General features: G+C 45.2%; 1 protein-coding gene across 6 annotated transcripts in view; it reads right to left on the bottom strand.

The window, feature by feature from the left end:
• VAV1 (vav guanine nucleotide exchange factor 1) overlaps positions 1-19,541 on the bottom strand; it is a 66,265-nt gene that overhangs the window by 25,204 nt on the left and 21,520 nt on the right. For 3 of the 6 annotated variants that reach the window (XM_028712716.2, XM_028712714.2, XM_028712719.2), the window contains exons 3-11: positions 18,079-18,137; positions 14,109-14,174; positions 13,599-13,707; positions 12,214-12,309; positions 11,176-11,244; positions 5,459-5,562; positions 4,664-4,763; positions 1,945-2,040; positions 987-1,055 (exon numbers count right to left, since the gene is read on the bottom strand). In XM_028712716.2, coding sequence (XP_028568549.2) covers positions 987-1,055; positions 1,945-2,040; positions 4,664-4,763; positions 5,459-5,562; positions 11,176-11,244; positions 12,214-12,309; positions 13,599-13,707; positions 14,109-14,174; positions 18,079-18,137 — 768 coding nt within the window. Of the gene's footprint in view, positions 1-986; positions 1,056-1,944; positions 2,041-4,663; positions 4,764-5,458; positions 5,563-11,175; positions 11,245-12,213; positions 12,310-13,598; positions 13,708-14,108; positions 14,175-15,720; positions 15,891-18,078; positions 18,138-19,541 lie in introns of those variants that run through there. The other 3 variants (XM_077921077.1, XM_028712715.2, XM_028712720.2) reach the window with 2 other exon arrangements.

A 19,541-nucleotide genomic window follows, 5' to 3' on the forward strand; every position in this document is an offset into this window, starting at 1 on the left:
TCTCATTAGATAAGTGTTAAAGCATTCCCACTCCTTTTGGACTACATCGATTGGTTTATCCCTTAATGATTCGATCATTTTTGCAAGTTCCAAGTACTCATAAATAATTCCCATTCTTCTCTAGTAGGGATCTGTTCACTTTTCCAGCACTTGGCTACCATTACCCTAGCTGCTGTCACTGCATATAGAAATAATCTTGTTCTTTCTTTTGGGATATCGGTGGTTAAAATCCCAAGAAGGAATGCTTCTGGTTTTTTGGGAAATGTGAATTTTAATAATTTTTTCATTTCTTCGTAGATCGTGTCCCAGAATTGTTTAATTCCTGGGTATGACCACCACACATGAAAGAAGGTTCCTACTTGTGATTTACATCTCCAATATTTTTTATTGTGGCTTTTGTTGATTTTAGTGAGTGATGAATGCTGCCTGCAGTCTTCTGTCCACTTACATGAGAGTAAGTTGCATTGAGAACCTCCCTTAATTGAACTGGGAAACAAGCCGTAGAGTGGTTGACTTAGTACTACAACAACGTTACTCACAAGGGAGGAGTTTGGGAACCTAGGCACCCCCCACGTGACCCCCTAGGTGCCCAACCAGGTCTAGGTTCCACCATCTTCTGTTGCTTGCTATAAACCAGAATAAGAGATGGAATAAGAGACCTGCACTAGACCTAGAGTACATGCTTTGTATGCAGATAAAATAAAAATACTCAGCTTTAATGCTCAACATTTCAAATACTATCTCAAGCATCAGGGCTGAGAAAGATTCTCTCCTGGAATTCAAATTATGGCCATGGGAGTCCATGAAGTCCCACCCAGCTGATCTGCCAGAACCACTCCCCCCACCCAACTGACAGATACACAAGCAAATATCCTCAGGTGGCCTAGATGGGTGTACAGCCTCCCTTTGTCACAGGACCCCAGAAATTTTAAGGCTGCAAACACAATGTGTTAAATCACTCCGCGTAGCCCTAGAATATGTCTCACCCGCATAGCATCTAGCGCAAGCCGCAGATTCTCCTTTTCTGTTGGGTCCACTGTATATTTGGTCAGCTCCTGGCGGGAGGGAGGAGGCAGAGAAAAATGAGCAAACTTCTGCATTTGGGAGATAAAATAGCCAAAGTAATCTTCACTACGTGCTAACATTCATATGTCAGCATCACTACTGAGAGCTGAAACCGATACTTCTTGCCAGTAAAGAGTTGCTGAATCCAGTGCAGAATTTCGAATTACATCAGCACAAAGAGGAAGCTCACGTTCCAGGAAGCTCACTTTTCCTACGGCAGGAGCTTATAAATAGGAGTCCCAGAGATAGGGATGTCTTGCCTAAACAAACAAACAATAGGGTTCTTGGCTCCCAGCTTGCCTTCTTTCACTCACTATGCTTTAAACACCTTCCTGATCTAGAGGCAGAAAGAACCCTAGAATTGGCTCACTCTAACTGGAATTTGAAGGGACGCGGGTGGCGCTGTGGGTTAAACCACAGAGCCTAGGACTTGCCGATCAGAAGGTCGGCGGTTCGAATCCCCGCGACGGGGTGAACTCCTGTTGCTCGGTCCCTGGTCCTGCCAACCTAGCAGTTTGAAAGCACATCAAAGTGCAAGTAGATAAATAGGTACCGCTCCGGCGGGAAGGTAAATGGCGTTTCCGTGCGCTGCTCTGGTTCGCCAGAAGCGGCTTAGTCATGCTGGCCACATGACCCGGAAGCTGTACGCTGGCTCCCTTGGCCAATAAAGCGAGATGAGCGCCGCAACCCCAGAGTCGGTCATGACTGGACCTAATGGTCAGGGATCCCTTTACCCTTTACCTAAAATTTATCCAGCATGAACTTGGTCAAAATGAATGGAGGCTGCACAGAAGACAATTGTGCCATATATTTTCAGAGCAATATTCCCCTTTCTTTTCCTTCTCCCTGGCGTTACATAATCTGATCAATGTTTGTTACCTGCAGAAGTAGATGATATTTCAGTACCCGCTGCATGGGTACCATGAGGAGGTCTCGCAGGCTGAACCGGCCATTATTGGCTCGTTGCGAACATTCCTAAAAGGCAGAAAATTGGAGCGAAGTTCTAGAAAAACAGCACTGTTTGTAACGCTTTCTTTCTTTACATATATACAAGCAGACTATTCATCCTACAGTGAATCTCCAGAGGGTGAGTTATGTGCCTCTGAAAGTGGGATCCCAGGTTCAGCTAAATTCAGCTCTCTCTTTTTCATATATATATATGTTTTTTTATTAAATTTTATGTTTTACAATTTAGAATATTCATTTAGACAACCTTAAAATATCAATGACTTCACTTCTTCTCTTTCCGTGCTTCATTTTGCATAGCATAAATCCCTGCATATTTTATATAAACTAAACCATTCAGTATTCCATTGTTACTTCCATCAAAACTTAGTGACACTGTTGAATTTATCATAATGCTGCCAATGTTTTCAAGTGTACACAATTACCCCCCCCCATATATTCAATGAACATTTTCCAATCTTCTTCAAACAAATTTTCTTCTTGTTCTCTTATTCTATAAGTTAGATTGGCAAGATGCACATATTCCAACAGTTTAAGTTGCCATTCTTCTTTGGTTGGGACCTCACTCATTTTCCATTTTTGGGCTAACAAAAAACGGGCTGCCGTAATGGCGTACATAAATAACCTTTTTTGACACCTGGGAATTTCCATCTCTCTCTTTCACATTCATACTGATGAATGTGACTTAGGGCTCATCCACACTTACACTTGTCCCTAGAAAGCAGGCGTCCAAGAGGTTTTTGGCTTGTCCCATTGCTTTCCCCAGGAAAACCCACTCTTTACCACTGAATTGGAACACATGTCCATCTGCAGAAAACCCCGGGGGAAAGAGACAGGACAAACTGAAGTGTAGACAAGCCCTAAGCAATTTCCTTGCCCCTTTCCACTCAAAAGTGTTACCTGAAGGGATTACTTCACTGTCAATGTCCATTTAAATTTTTGTTGTTATTAAATCCTGGCTGACCTGCTACTAGAGTGGACGGAGGATTCTGAGAAAGATGGGAACGGAGCAGAAATGGCTTTTCTGTCCCGGAGTGGAAAACCATGCAGTTGGTATTCACTGTTGTTGCTTCAGTCCACGAAGTGTCAAAGCAGATCACTTCCCCCTTCTGGCCCCTATTAGCATTGTGTTTCCTTTACATTGAAATGAGTGGGGTGGAATAATGAAATGAAAACGTAATTCACGTAAATTACGGAAGTCTCAGTTTTGTCACAGTGGACAGTGGGATGTACAATGTAGTTTTGGCAGAAGATGAGGGGAGGCAGGACAGAAACTGCACTGAGTGTGACAGACATGGGGTGAAACAGAAAAGGATGCCTTCTTAACATCTGTTGTTGTTGTTTAGTCGTTTAGTCGTGTCCGACTCTTCGTGACCCCATGTACCAGAGCACGCCAGGCACTCCTGTCTTCCACCGCCTCCCGCAGTTTGGTCAGGCTCATGTTTGTAGTTTCGAGAACACTATCCAACCATCTCATCCTCTGTCGTCCCCTTCTCCTAGTGCCCTCCATCTTTCCCAACATCAGGGTCTTTTCCAGGGAGTCTTCTCTTCTCATGAGGTGGCCAAAGTATTGGAGCCTCAACTTCACGATCTGTCCTTCCAGTGAGCACTCAGGTCTGATTTCCTTAAGAATGGATGCGTTTGATCTTCTTGCTGTCCATGGGACTCTCAAGAGTCTCCTCCAGCACCATAATTCAAAAGCATCAATTCTTCGGCGATCAGCCTTCTTTATGGTCCAGCTCTCACTTCCATACATCACTATCTTAACATCTGTACTCACTTGCAGTCCTTTTCTTTAGCAAGGGGTCAGCAGCCTGCATCCGTAACAAGCCACTGATTTTAGGAGGTCTGCTTTTCAGTTAAATAGGTTAAATGTGGCTTACAAAGAAGGGTCTGGAGCCCAGCTTCCAGTTTGCTACCATAGCAAATCAAATGTTAAAACGTAGATATTGTCATTGCACAATACTTTTGTTTTCATCCATTGCAAAGCTAGGAGCACCTAGAACTACTGAAACCAATGGGCTTAGGTGTACTTAACCAGGGGCACCGACTGTGGCCCCAGGTTGCACCATGATGACATGATGTCATCCCGTGACATCATCATGATGTCACGTTGCGACATCGTCATGATGTCACGTTGCGACACCAAGATGGCACCAGAAGTCAGGTTCTGAGGTCTTGCTAGGCTTTGGACAGCATCTCTGAGGACTGGGACATGACTTCCAGTGCTTTGTGAGGCACCGGAAGTTGAGGCGGGGGCACTGCAATGTGGGTGCTCAGCACCCACAACGAAATTTTTATGGGTGCTCGGGCCCCCCTATAGTTGGCACCCCTGTACCTAACTCTGCCCTGGATTGGATTGGGTGTTTTATTATTATAGCTTCAGTTTTAAGCCGGGTGATTTACAGCACTACATTTTAATACCATTGCGCTGCCCAGTTGTGGCATGTGTCCTATAACATGAGGTCCCAAACAGAGAAGAAGGCCTTCACACATCACGTCATAATACAATTGGAACAGGCTGAGGAAAACAGCAATCTCCACCACTGGGATCCATGGATAAGAAAGTTTAGCAGCGAGCTGGTATATGGTGGGAGTCCAGCACATGAATGTCAAAGAGCATTTTCCTCACCTCCAGTCTCATGCGTACATCCACACTGGTATTGGCCACCTGGTCTAAGTGCTTTGTGGCGGATTCCACCTGGCTGCAGTACCGACCATAGAGCAAGAACCTGCAGGCAAGCAGAAGAAGCTGGTGTGAATCCAGTGGTCCAGTGAGCTTTGGACAGACACCTGGTGTCAGGCTTCGGGGAAGTCTATCCCTCCCCTGGTGGCAGCAAGAAGCAGAGAAAAACAAGGAAGAGTTCTTACTAAGGAGTTTATTCAATCAACATGGCGAGAGACCAGGAATGCAGTTTGTCTCCTGTTAATGGCATTGCTCCAACTGAGCTCCTCCCCCTTCCCTGCCTAGCAACTGCAGTTCCCCTTATGGTGGCCACTTGGGGATAATTGTCTCTTGAGTCCTTTGCTCTTGCACCAACAATGAATGCCGCGTTCTGGAAGAAGGGGGGTCAGAAATACTCTCCAGTGATAACGTGTCTGTCTCTGTCTCCCCTTCTCTTCTCCAACACCTCCCAACTCTTCTGTTCACCTGTCTCTGAGCTGTGACCTTCCTCAAACCACTGCTGTAATTCAACACTGCCTTCTTCTTCTCTGGAAGCTTCAGGAGAAGGGGTTGGGCGATCTCCACCACTCCTCCTCCTCAACCTCTTCTCCTTCACCTGGGCATGAATTGCATCCAAACATTGTTCAGGGGAGGTGCTGCATGGGTTTAGGTTGAAGAATCCATGACTTACCTTTAACCAGGGTTCTGCTTGAGGCCACAATATTATCGGACACACGCAATCATGCTGGGAGGGGAACTCACCTCTCCTTGTACTTGATGAACACCTGGTAAAGGTTCTGAGAGTTGCTAAAAGATAGGGCGCTCTTCAGATCCACCAGAAAGCACCGATGAACTTTCAAAAGTTCCTGATGCAGGAGGAAAACAAGAGTATAGAGAAGAATGAGTTAACCAAAGAACAAGGACTCTGTAGGAGAATCTATACTCAAAACAGTGGTCATGGTTTTCAGAGCTCCGTAGAATCACGGCAGACACCCAGGGAACAATGCAGTCTCCAACACCACAGTTGTAGGAGGACTGAACAAGGGAATACAGTCATACCTTGGATCCCAAATGCCTTGTGAGTCGAACTTTCTGGCTCCCAAACGCCCCAAACCCGGAAGTGAGAGTTCTGATTTGTGAATGTTCTTTGGAAGCCAAACGTCTGACACAGCTTAAGTGGCTTCCGATTGGCTGCAGGAAGCTCCTGCAGCCAATCGGAAGACACACCTTCGTTGCTGAATGTTTTCGGAAGTTGAACAGACTCCGTTCGACAACCAAGGTACGACTCTAAGAGGACACTGACTGGGGCCATTCTGGGTTTTTTTGGAACTTTGTGCAAACATTACATTTATTTAGGTTCATGGGGAAACTGCAAAATAATTTAGGAAAGGGTTGCTTCTTCCATTCTTACTGATAAATATTTCTTATAGAGTTGATCCCACTATGATCCATGTGAAAGTTATATAGTCTGCTACTAAAGCCAGCAATTGCTATGGAAAAGTTTTGTGTGAAACTTTGTAAAGACAAGATTCCAGTTGTTGTTATTATATACGTTTACCTTTTTGGTGTTGGCCCCAGTTTTACAGAACTCCATTCTGTGTGAAATTAGGTAGGCTCCATCCCTCAACACCTTTAAATATGTGTTACACACACACACACACACACACACACACTGCTGATTTTTAGTGGGCAGTCTGCAGTTATGGGTTTTTGGGAGGAAAAAGGCACCCGAGACAAAATCAGGGGAACTCCAAAAACAATGAAAACAGTATGAAAGTGATTTGATAAGTTGACAAACTTTCACAATGTAAAATGAACACATATACACAATTATAAGTGATGGCCACTGTTATGTAACAATTGCAACAACTACAACAATTTCTGCAAGCACTTTCAATGAGGTTTCCTGGATTGCATCCTGTTTCGTGCTTCATCAGATCAAACTGAGTTTCTCACAGATGGCAACTGTAAATCCTATTTTAGCTTCTTGTTTATCTTTTCAAAACTATGTTCATCTTAAAATATAATACCATAAATAACTTTCAAAACTCGTGAAAGATTAAACTCTTGAAGATTCAAAAGGTTCGAAAGATTAAAACAATTCCGAACTATTCCCATGCTGCCCTCACTCGCGTCTTTACATGCAGGGCCTGCTCACCCATCTGAAGATTTTCTACATTTACTGTCAGAGAAACAGGCTGGGTGCGGAGATGGAGGTGTTTTTAAAAGCCAAAACAAAACTCTGCTTTTCCCCTAGGCTATGCAGTCCCCCCAAACCCTGTGTCATCAACAAACTGGAACCAAGCTATCTGCTACCTCATGCATGCCTGGCTGTGCCTCTGTAGTTGGGGAGCTGTTGGCTGTGGAAGGACAAGCAAACCAGAGGCAACTGTGACTTGGGTAGGATCCCAACATCATGGCTTCAGTCTCTACTGCGTTCAGAAATGATGATCAAGCAGAAAAACTCTTGCCGGAATGAGTGACTTAACTTTACAAGTGAGTCATTCTGGCTGGAGAAGAAACGACACATATATGCACATACCCTTTTGCATGAAATATTACAGAGGACCTAGCAGAGGAAGGAAGTCTAGGCCACAAGTGAACTCAAATATGTAGCCTTGCAAGATGGAGATGACTGCACTGAAATAAACAATCTGTCCTGAGGCTACCTGGCTTACAGTCCTGAGTCTACCTGGCTTACAGTAAAGTAGGCAAATATTCATGCTTTTAGGTGCACGCTGCCATCACAGCTAGGTGGGTGTTTTTCAGTTCCAGGGCGTTTCTGGAAAACCAATGCATTTGCACAAGTCCGGCAGACAAGGTAGAAGTGGGAGAGGGGCTGCATTGGTTCAAAGTGAAATGGGCTGCTATCCAATCACAAAACGATTTTACTTTGTTTAATTAGCGGGATGTGTGTGTTTATAAGAACATCTTATTAAAATTGATTTTAAAAACTTTACTGTTCTCTTTTTCGTGACTGGTCAAAGCACCTTCTTTAGTGTCATCCTGCGCTCTTTATTTGAATGATCTCTTGTCCCAGAATATTCGTGATGACAAATCTTTGTGCAAGCAGATGTGCTATTAGAATGCATGTGTGGTGGAACTAAAATCTTCACTATATATCCAGAAACTGCATTGAAGTATCCTCTGTGATATGTAAGGGGTCCTGTCTCAGATTACATGCTCCTACCTTAGCACTTCTAAATATACTGGAGTCTGTCTCCCATCACCATAGCAGCCACCACTGCTGGGCTGAATTAGGTCTTTGCAAAATCTTCTGTGAAATGTCCTGACCTGGACCTTTCAGAAGCTTTGGATCAGAACTTAGCTATACCACAGACTTTATGCTCCTCTAAATGTTATTACACAGTGCTCAGCAAATGTATAACACCCACCTCCATTGAAAAAGATATTTCAAGAGAAAATATGCATATTAAAATACAAAACTACCTAAGAATTTTGATTACAAAATACAAAGTTATGTGGGAATGGGAAGGTAAAAGGTATGGTTAAGTCCAGTCAAAGGTGACTATGTGTCGGGCTAGACTGAGGAGGAATGATGGGGACTGTGCGCCCCTTCTCCTGAACCTTCCCAAGAATAGGAGGACTGTATAGATTTAGAACAGTGGTTCGCAGAAGGGCATAGTTCAGAGACTGCAGAGGGGGAAAGCTGGGAAATATTGGGAGAGGAACAGCAGGAGGAAGAAACACTAGGGGAGAGACAGCTGACAGACTCGGTGTCTTTGGACAGCATTCCTGAGCCCCCCTCTCCCAGGACTAGGAGAGTAGGACAGAAAGCTCAGAGGCAGAAAGCCCAGATCAGCTGGCGCATGGATGACGGAGGATATGGAGGGGGATGGAGGGGGCTGGGCTTTACTTGGAGTAATGTCATTACTGAATAGGGACTACATTCCTTTGTCTCTCTCTGTGAATACTGAATAAATTGTGTGGCAAGAACTCTTCTTGTTTATCTGCTTTTTTGGCTGCGCCCGGGGGAGGGATAGGATTCCCTGAACCTCAACATTATGGGGTGTGGCACTTATTTCGCTTCAGGCCAAGGGAGCCGGTGTTCGTCCACAGACAGCTTTCCGGGTCATGTGGCCAGCATGACTAAACTGCTTCTGGCCCAATGGAGCACCGTGACGGAAACCAGAGCACACAGAAACGCCATTTACCTTCCTGCCACAGCGGTACCTTTTTATCTACTTGCACTGGTGTGCTTTCAAACTGCTAGGTTGGCAGGAGCTGGGACAGAGCAATGGGAGCTCACGGATTCGAATTGCCAACCTTCCGACTGGCAAGCCCAAGAGGCTTAGTGGTTTAGACCACAGTGCCACCCGCTGCCCTTGTGTGTGAATGAATGGAACTATGAGTAAAAACATGCAAAAATTACATAGGACGAAAAGAGAAAGATATATCCACTTCTGCAGATGGTGACAGCAGCCACGAAATTAAAAGATGCCTGCTTCTTGGGAGAAAAGCGATGACAAACCTAGACAGCATCTTAAAAAGCAGAGACATCACCTTGCCAACAAAGGTCCGTATAGTTAAAGCTATGGTTTCCCAGTAGTGATGTATGGAAGTGAAAGCTGGACCATAAAGAAGGCTGATCGTTGAAGAATTGATGCTTTTGAATTATGGTGCTGGAGGAGACTCTTGCAAGTCCCATGGACTGCAAGAAGATCAAACCTATCCATTCTTAAGGAAATCAGCCCTGAGTGCTCACTGGAGGGACAGATCCTGAAGCTGAGGCTCCAATACTTTGGCCACCTCATGAGAAGAGAAGACTGCCTGGAAAAGACCCTGATGTTGGGAAAGATGGAGGGCACAAGGAGAAGGTGACGACAGAGGACGAGATGGTTGGACAGTGTTCTCGAAGCTACCAGCATGAGTTTGACCAAACTGCGGGAGGCAGTGGAAGACAGGAGTGCCTGGCGTGCTCTGGTCCAGGGGGTCACGAAGAGTCGGACACGACTAAACGACAACAACAACAAGGTAACCATGGGCTCATCTAGACTTCCTTTCTTGCCATGTTTCTAGGCACAGGCCTGTGCTTTATAGCACTCTAAGCACTTTTTCTCTTCCCTCAGCACTTTCCCCATGAAAACCTGCTCTTTACTGAGAGCAAACGTCAATCCTCTGAAAACCCAAATTGCCTTTTGTTCCAATTCAGAATTAGGAACATTTTTTGTGTGTGTGGAAAGAACCAGGGCAAAAAAGAGGAAGAAGGGGGGGGGGGGAGCACACAGACACAGAGCTTTAAAGCACGGACCTGTGCCTCAGAAAAACGGGGCAAAAGGAAAATGTGGTTAAGACCAGTGAAGGGAAGGACAAGTGTCTGAGGAGTTAGGAGGGAATTAAGAAACTTGTTTTTTATGCCCAAAAAGATGTTAGATTGTTTTTGTATGTCACTACAGCAGCAAGACTTTTACTAGCCAGAAATTGGAAATCGCAAGAGATACCAACAATAGAAGAATGGCAGATGAAGATGGTGGACTTTTTGGAGCTGGCCGACCTGACTGGAAGAATCCGCGACCAGAAGGAAGAGGAATATCAAGAAGATTGGAAGAAATTCAAAGAATATTTAGCCAAATATTGTAATATAAGATAATTAGAAATCACTTGGAAGTATCAAATAGGTTTAGGATTAGATTAGGAATGAATTGTAAAAATTAAGGATAAGAATACCAATAAAAGAGAAGAGGGTAGTAAATTGAAGGAGTTAATTTTATAAGAAATATTATTTTGGAGAACTGTTACAAGGTGATACAATGAAATTCAGTTAGGGGGGATTTGAGGAAGTCAGTTAACAATGAAAGTTAAATTAGGTTATAAGTAATAAGTGTTTTTATTTGTCTTTTTTTCTTTTTTGTATTGTAATGTGTTTTCTTTAGTGTGTTTTGCATGTTATTTCTGTTACAAATTTGGAAAATTAATAAAAAAATTGGGGAAAAAAGAAACTTGTTTTTTACAATCTGAGCCAGAGAAGAACTGTGGTGTCCCAGACCTCACATAAGTCGTCCTCACATCCTGAGCCAGGGAATTATGACTTTGGCAGCAACACTACTAAAAGCCACCAAGGCTTCGGTCACAAACTGGTTGCTATGTTAAACCAACCTACCGTATTGCCTCGAATATAAGCCACACCTTTAAAATTCAAGGGGGGAAAAGAAAAAAAGACAACACTTGAATATAAGCCGCTCCCTTAAAATTCTGCAGGCACTCACACCCGTTCCGTTTTACCGTATGTCTTTGTCAGCAGCGATATCGTAAAAGCCGATTTTTGTAAGGTTGTGAATTTAAGCCGCACTTTAACTTTTCACGGTCAGAATTTGGAAAAAGTGAGGCTTATATTCAGGTCAATATGGTAATTTTAGCACTTTGACAATGGACAACAGTAAGGTGGGGCACTTAATATATCTAGAGCGGCTGGAGGAGTACTTTAAAAAAGCAATGTGCCTGAAAGATTAGATTCTTACCTCAATGTTAATAAAAATATTCTCCAGGTCCTGTGGTTGCAGAAACAGCTGCAGAGGTTTCATGAAATGCTGGAAAGAGCACAACAAGGTTGAAACGATCCAATAACAAGCACAATTCAAGGTGGCAAGATGCACATTGGCTGATGGGGGATGAATATACCATACAGTAAAAGTAAAGGTAAAGGGACCCCTGACCATTAGGTCCAGTCGTGACCGACTCTGGGGTTGCGGCTCTCATCTCGCTTTATTGGCCAAGGGAGCCGGCGTACAGCTTCTGGGTCATGTGGCCAGCATGACTAAGCCGCTTCTGGTGAACCAGAGCAGTACATGGAAACACCGTTTACCTTCCTGCCAGAGCGGTACCTATTTATCTACTTGCACTTTAACGTGCTTTTGAACTGCTAGGTTGGCAGGAGAAGGGACCGAGCAATGGGAGCTCACCCCGTGGTGGAGATTCGAACCGCCGACCTTCTGATCGGCAAGTCTTAGGCTCTGTGGTTTAACCCACAGCGCCACCCGCATCCCAACATACCATACAGTACTGGGGAGAAATTTCTGCATGCCCAGTTTAGCACTATACATGCTGTGAGCAGAGGAAGAAGCCACTGTGAGGAGGGATCCTTCTCTCAGTCTATCAGGCTGAGGGCCACGCTCCCCCTTCTTTCTCGCTACAAACAAAGGGTAGAACTAAGTAATGAAGACATGGTGAACAGCTGCCGCCAAAAACCTCAGGCCCATTTTAACATCTCCCTCCAACTCCCATAATCACTGGTGCAACTCAAATTTGTGACCTGATGCCATCTGGCTGTGTGAGTTTCTCTGGCCCTGCTCCACGTCACCCAAAGCCACTGGCAGGAGCGAGGAAACTCACAGCACGACGACATCGCCTGGTGAGTTGCAAAAAGCAAGAAAGAGGAAGTCAACCAGACAGGGAAGTGCTGCTTCTGTGGCCTCGAATACGGCCTGCATGTGGGGCAAAGAGAAATTCGGCCACCTGAACTTCTGTGAGAAGGGAGGAGGCGGAAGTGGCATGAGTACCTGGTGGATAGATTCTAGTGTGCTTGTGTATTTCTCCTCCGTCTGTTGGATCTCCTGAAGGCAACATTTCCTCTTGTCCAGTTCAGTCATCCGCTGCTGCAAAACATACAAGACATTTGGGAACCATGTTATCAGATGAGTTGCTGTGGGTCAGTGGATGAAGCCTGGGCCCTGGACTCGGGTTCAAATGCATCTCTCACTATGCCGCCCTAATGATGTTAACTGTGTTAATGGGTCAGATGTTCCAGCATTAAAAAAGGAGCTTCGCCTGGTGCCTTCATTATATACTTTTAGGCGTGAGGAAAAACGTTCCTTTTCAAACAGGCCTTAGGCTGATTAATATTCTACAGTGGTGCCTCACAAGACAAAATTAATCCATTCCGCGAGTCTCTTCGTCTTGCGGTTTTTTCGTCTTGCGAAGCACGGCTATTAGCGGCTTAGCGGCTATTAGCGGCTTAGCGGCTATTAACGGCTTAGCGGCTATTAACGGCTTAGCGGCTTTAAGAAAAAGGAAACAAACTCGCAAGAACTTGCAAGACGTTTCGTCTTGCGAAGCAAGCCCATAGGGACATTCGTCTTGCGGAACGACTCAAAAAACGGAAAACCCTTTCGTCTAGCGAGTTTTTCGTCTTGCGAGGCATTCGTCTTGCGGGGCACCACTGTACAGCCTTTTAAATGTTTCTGTGGGAAGGGGAGTGGTTATTGTTTCGTTGTTTTGGTTTAATTATCTTGTATTTTATTCTGTGAACTGCCCTGAGATCTTTTCATGATAAATTTAATAAATCAACAAGAAATAAATAAAACAGGAATAACACTGACTCGTTCGCTTTTATTTAATCTTTCTAAAATGGCGACTAGGGACTACTCTACAGGGCTGCGGTGAAGATGAACAAGTTGCAGATGGTAAAATGCTTGCTGTGTCTGAGAGATAAATCTGATAGATAAATCGGCCTGAAAGCAGAGATAAGTGCTGCACCCCATAGTTGGATTCAACTAGACTTAACCGTCCACAAAAGTCAATGCAAAGTCTTTCTTTGACGGACTGCACAATGACTTTATTCTGATGGTGGGTGGATCCGGCAGCAGTACAGTCATACCTCGGGTTAAATATGCTTCAGGTTTGAGCGTTTTCAGGTTACACTCTGCGGCGACCCGGAAGTTATGGAACGCGTTACTTCTGGGTTTTGCTGCTTGCACATGCGCAGATGCTCAAAATGACGTCACGCGCATGCGCAGCGAATTGTGACCCACGCACGTGCAGACGCGGGTTGCGTTCACTTCAGGATGCGAAAGGGGCTCTGGAACGGATCCCATTCACATCCAGAGGTACCACTGTAATTGCGCCTTGCAAGGAATGGATAGATCACCACCTCCTGGCTACTTACCGGCATGACACTTGGCTCTGACCTCATCAGATCCTCGTAGATGTCATCTCCTTCAGCCTCCTCATTTTCCACACAATCATAGAGGTCATCATCTTCCTCCATGGTGTCACTGGTGGAAAGGGAGAGAGAAAGAACTTTAGCCCTCCCACCCCTGACATGAGAGAAGGTAGATTTTGTTGGAATGAGACCCATGTGGCTTCAGTTGCCATGGGTCATGGGAGTCTGCCTCAAGTCGCTATCTAGACCACCCTCTAGTAACTACTTTCAAAGACCTGTATGCCTGAGAAGCGTATTGGCACAATGACGATCATTTCCCCGTCAATACTTCTGCGCCTTTAGCAATCGTAGAAGCAGCAGGAATTCAGGAGGGGAAGGTTCTGCCAGCGTACAGTGATAGGAAAAAGATCCACTTGATCATTTTCTGATGTCATGCATTCTTTCAAGGGAAAAGCAGCAATATTTGGCATGAATGATTTCCCCCTCCCCTCCCAGAATGGTCTTGCTCCTTACTCAATCTGATCCGATAAGCCACTGTATATATCATCATCAGCGATGCTGTCCTCTGTAGGGAAAGGCCTGTAAAATAACAAAGATGGTTTAAGATCAGAATGTAATATCCACAAGCTACTCAAGTGACTGCAACTATATATATGCCCGTATATAGATATTGCGAACGACTCTGGGGTTGCGGTGCTCATCTCGCCTTACTGGCCGAGGGAGCTGACGTTTGTCTGCAGACAGTTTTTCCAGGTCATGTAGCCAGCATTACTAAGCTGCTTCTGGCAAAACCAGAGCAGCGCACGGAAACGCCGTTTACCTTCCCGCCAGAGCAGTACCTATTTATCTACTTGCACTTTGATGTGCTTTCGAACTGCTAGGTTGGCAGGAGCTGGGACCGAGCAACGGGAGCTCACCCTGTCGTGGGGATTCGAACCACCAACTTTCTTTTGGATGAACTTATCTGTCATCTAAGGCCGACACATTGTCGGCAAAGTAAGATTTATTGTGGACTTATCAACAATATTTATTATTTGCAACTTCAGTGGTTGGTCTTTAGTCAAGGAAAATTTAAGGTGCAATAAATGTACTGAGTGCCATAAGATTATTTGGCATACAGATAGCTGTGAACATATCTTCTCTTTTCAGCCCAGTTGTCAATATAATTGGACTGGAGTAGACCACGAAAGGTGGGACGCGGGTGGCGCTGTGGGTAAAAGCCTCAGCGCCTAGGGCTTGCCGATCGAAAGGTCGGCGGTTCGAATCCCCGGGGCGGGGTGCGCTCCCGTTGCTCGGTCCCAGCGCCTGCCAACCTAGCAGTTCGAAAGCACTCCCGGGTGCAAGTAGATAAATAGGGACCGCTTACTAGCGGGAAGGTAAACGGCGTTCCGTGTATGGCTCTGGCTCGCCAGAGCAGCGATGTCACACTGGCCACGTGACCCGGAAGTGTCTGCGGACAGCGCTGGCCCCCGGCCTCTTGAGTGAGATGGGCGCACAACCCTAGAGTCTGTCAAGACTGGCCCGTATGGGCAGGGGTACCTTTACCTTTACCTTAGACCACGAAAAGGTTCATGGCTCCTCTCTTTGGTGAAGCCAAACTTGCACTTTGAGCAAGGCAGGGATGGGGAAAACCGAGAAGGAAATGGTGGTTTAAAACACCAGAGGTTTGAATAAATCAGGGATGGAGAGACACAGAGGAAATTGGTGGTTTTAAACAACAGCAGTAAAGGATGAATGGAAATACGCTGAGAGAGGAAAAAGTGATTTTAAACAGTAGCAGAGGTATGAGTAGATTAGGAATTCTAAGGTCTCATATATATAAATCATATGTTCATAAAAATACAAGGCCAATGCATATGCATAAATGCATAAATCTACAAGGCAAACGTTAGCCGCTCTTAGCCTGACTTTGGCTAGGGAGGGCGGGATATAAATAAATAATAATTATTATTATTCGTATTATTATTATACATAAGTATATAAACCACGTGTCTGAAATAGTACAGGAGAATAATCCTGAAGTCATTTTGACTCTCTCAAACTATTTTGACTCTCCCAGTGACCTCAAATATTTCTCTGCAAGGTGGAAAGAAATGGAAAAGCCTCTCCACTGTGTTTTGCTTACCTGTCTTAAGGGCATATGTGTGTATGAATAGGATGAGCCTGTGACCTGGATTCAGGAATTAATATATTTACCACCACAAAAGAATGGGTGGGCTGTCCAAGTAATGCAATCAGTGACCATTATCAGGTATCCTGGCAGACAAGATTTCTGCTGTAGACTGCCTCTTTCTGTCATGTATGTATGATGTTTTGGGGTGTGGTCTCTGGCTACAGGGTGAGCAACTTCAAAAGTCTATATAAGGGCTTGCTCACCATTGTTCTGGGTCCCTCCTGCCTCTTGCATGTGGTGAGTGGGGACCCTGTTGCAACAGTTAATAAAGATCAGGCTTACTAGCTGCCTTGCTTCTCTCAATATTCTCTGGTTGGCCTCTGTTATTTTCTCCTTCTGATAGGGAACCTACTTAAGGACTCTATATGGGCCCTTGGATACCCCATAAGGGAAAGGGAGCAGTTTTTTTCTTATAACGAAAGGGATGAGAGGAAGTGGCAGATTAAAACAAGGCTTGCTTGCAGCGAGAAGAAAGTTGGGACAGGCTGTGTACAGTGGTGCCTCACAAGACGAAATTAATCCGTTCCGCGAGTCTCTTCGTCTTGCGGTTTTTTCGTCTTGCGAAGCACGGCTATTAGCGGCTTAGCGGCTATTAGCGGCTTAGCGGCTATTAACGGCTTAGCGGCTTTAAGAAAAAGGAAACAAACTCGCAAGAACTCGCAAGACGTTTCATCTTGCGAAGCAAGCCCATAGGGAAATTCGTCTTGCGGAACAACTCAAAAAATTTCGTCCAGCGAGTTTTTCGTCTTGCGAGGCATTCGTCTTGCGGGGCACCACTGTATGTTAGGCTTTTTGGTGTTAGTTTCTGTCATACCCATTTCTGCTATTTCTCCTTGTTAAAATTTGTTGGTTGTCTTTTTAATATACAGTATATATTTTTAAAAACAACCTTTATTGGCCCTCCACCCCTGATTTACTGAAACCTCTGCCATTGTTAAAAACCACAATTTCCACCTCAATGTTCCTCCACACCTACTCAAACTTCTGCTGTTGTTCGAGGACAGAGAGAAGGGAGGAACACTCAAAACAGTGGTCTGTGTGCAAGGGGGATAAAAAAAGAGATAGGAAAAAGGCGTTAGAGGTGACAATAGGGCCGGTGGGTGTATGTGTGCACACACGCACAAAGGGGGTTGCACCACAGCAGAAAGGAGAGGAGATGGCATGGAAATGGGGGGTGATCTGTGTGAAAGGGATTGTTGAGAAAAGCAGGAAGTAATTGTATGGGGCTGAAGAGGAAAGCTGGGGCACGAAAGGGCCTGAAGGGGATGGTGGCTTAATAATTGGACTTACTAGATGTACTTCGTGGGAGGAGGAAGATGCAGGAAGTTACCATGGGGGGGTGTGACTTCTGTGTGAAAGGGGGGTCTCGCAAAAGAAGGCATGGACATGTGGTGCAGGTGAAAACTAGGGTGCAAAGCAGCCCTGCAGAATACAAGAGAGAAGTGGCTTCAGAAAGTAGGTTGGGAAGAGGAAGAAGAAGAAGAGTTTGGATTTGATATCCCGCTTTATCACAATAATAATAATAATAATAATAATAATAATAATAATAATAATTTATTATTTGTACCCCGCCCATCTGGCTGGGTTTCCCCAGCCACTCTGGGCGGCTTCCAACAAAGATGAAAAATACACTAAAATGTCACATATTAAAAACTTCCCTGAACAGGGCTGCCTTCAGATGTCTTCTGAATGTCAGGTAGTTGTTTATCGCTTTGACATCTGATGGGAGGGCGTACCACAGGGAGGGCGCCACTACCGAGAAGGCCCTCTGCCTGGTTCCCTGTAACTTGGCCTCTCGCAGTGAGGGAACCGCCAGAAGGCCCTCAGAGCTGGACCTCAGTGTCCGGGCAGAACGATGGGGGAGGAGACGCTCCTTCAGATATACTGGACCGAGGCCGTTTAGGGCTTTAAAGGTCAGCACCAACACTACCCGAAGGAGTCTCAAAGCAGCTAACGTTCTCATTTCCCTTCCTCCCCCACAACAAACACTCTGTGAGGTGAGTGAGGCAGAGAGACTTCAGAGAAGTGTGACCAGCCCAAGGTCACCCAGCAGCTGCATGTGGAGGAGCAGAGACGCGAACCCGGTTCACCAGATTATGAGTCTACCGCTCTTAACCACTACACCACACTGGAAGGTGACATGAGCTTCGCAGTTCCATGGGGTGGGAAGGAGAAACTCGGGGGGGGCGTGTTAATGTGAGCAGAGATGGCAGGGGAGTAGAGTGAGCAAAGGCGCAGTCCCTATTTTTACAACAGTTTCACAAAATGCCACATCTGTGTGAGCCATGCATGAAAGCCATCTGCACTTACACAAACCCTTTGTTCTGAGCAACCTGTGTCCACGAAAGTATTGATAAGGTGTCAATCACCTACGTGGAAGAAGAGAGAGAGAGAGAAAGAGAGGTGTGTGGTCAGCAACATTGGACTTAATCCATGGGTACTTGATTATTGACTTTAAACATTAATATTCCACCATGTTTTGTAGAGCCAAGGCAGCTTTTGTTGAAATGTCAAAAAGCAGAGCCAGTAATACAATATACAACAAAACAATAAAACCCAATGAATTCAGAAATTCAAGTCCAACCCAGAGACATCCCAGTCCCCAGTGCCCTGCCAGGGCATGAAGAGCCAGCCAGAGAGATGGGGAAAATGGCACAAGATGAAGAGAGCTTTACTAAGTAGCCTGGGCTCAGGGAATGCCACTTTGCAGCTGGTTGTCCAGTTCTGGATTTCTTTTTAGAAACACTTCTAAAGCCTTTACAACGTAGAAAATAACTAAAAGGAAGAACACGATCTAATTGTTAATTGCTGTAATGTATCACATTGTACTGTTAACATTATTTAGCTGACATCTTGCATAAACGCCAATGAAATTAGTCTATGTTTCCAGAATGTTTGCATATAAATTAAGCCTTTCCTGTTACCTTGACTATAATTACTTAAGGTACAATTGTTCCATTTTAATTTAACCGAGAACATTCCGATAAGGCTACTTAGGAGATGTCATGTTTGCTGTATTTGGGGTGGGGTGGAAGTAAGAGCTGCTTTAATTCCAGGGTTGCTATAGGTCCTTGTAATGGTTCTAGGGGTTGCTCGTGTGTAAGCCAGTGCCAACACCTGGCTGGGTTGCCTAAGTGAACCTTTCCTGTCCAGACAGCCACTCGCCCGTGGCTGTCTCAATCGCTGGCAGAATCCATCAGTGGGCGTTTCTTAAATTTCTTCCAACACAGAAGTTCTTTCACGCCCAGTCTCCTCCTACTCTCCCTGCGCGGAAGCCTTCTGCGCAAGGAGGGCGTAGGCAGCGGAGGACCCTTCCTCTCCCCGCTGGTCCCCGGCAAAGAGTCATGTGACCCCCTCTCAGATTCCCCCATCAGCCCCCCTTCTCCACTGGAGCTGAGCTGATTCCCTTCCCCAGAAGATGGGCTGCCTCTCCCAATCCCGGGACGCTCTCTGGGATCCCTCTGAAGCTTGCCTCTCTCCCTCCGGCACTGATGGCAGTTCCCTGACAGTCCTCTTTTTCCAAGACATGCCCTCTTTTTCATGATGAGAATCATCATAGAGATCTATAGTTCAAAGGAGAAGTTGGCAAATGTGTCCTCTTTGTTGCTCTTCAAAATATGGCAACCCTAATCCGCACACATATAAATACACTCAGAGACTATCAAGATGAAGGACAATGCCAGTTTGCTCAGTTTCCAGATGCCCATTAAATAATAATTTCCAGAACAGTAGCAAACTGTTCCCTGCGGAGAGGGATTGACTGTTTAACCACT

Source organism: Podarcis muralis, chromosome 17 (assembly GCF_964188315.1).
Source record: "Podarcis muralis chromosome 17, rPodMur119.hap1.1, whole genome shotgun sequence".
Taxonomy (NCBI): Eukaryota; Metazoa; Chordata; class Lepidosauria; order Squamata; family Lacertidae; genus Podarcis; species Podarcis muralis.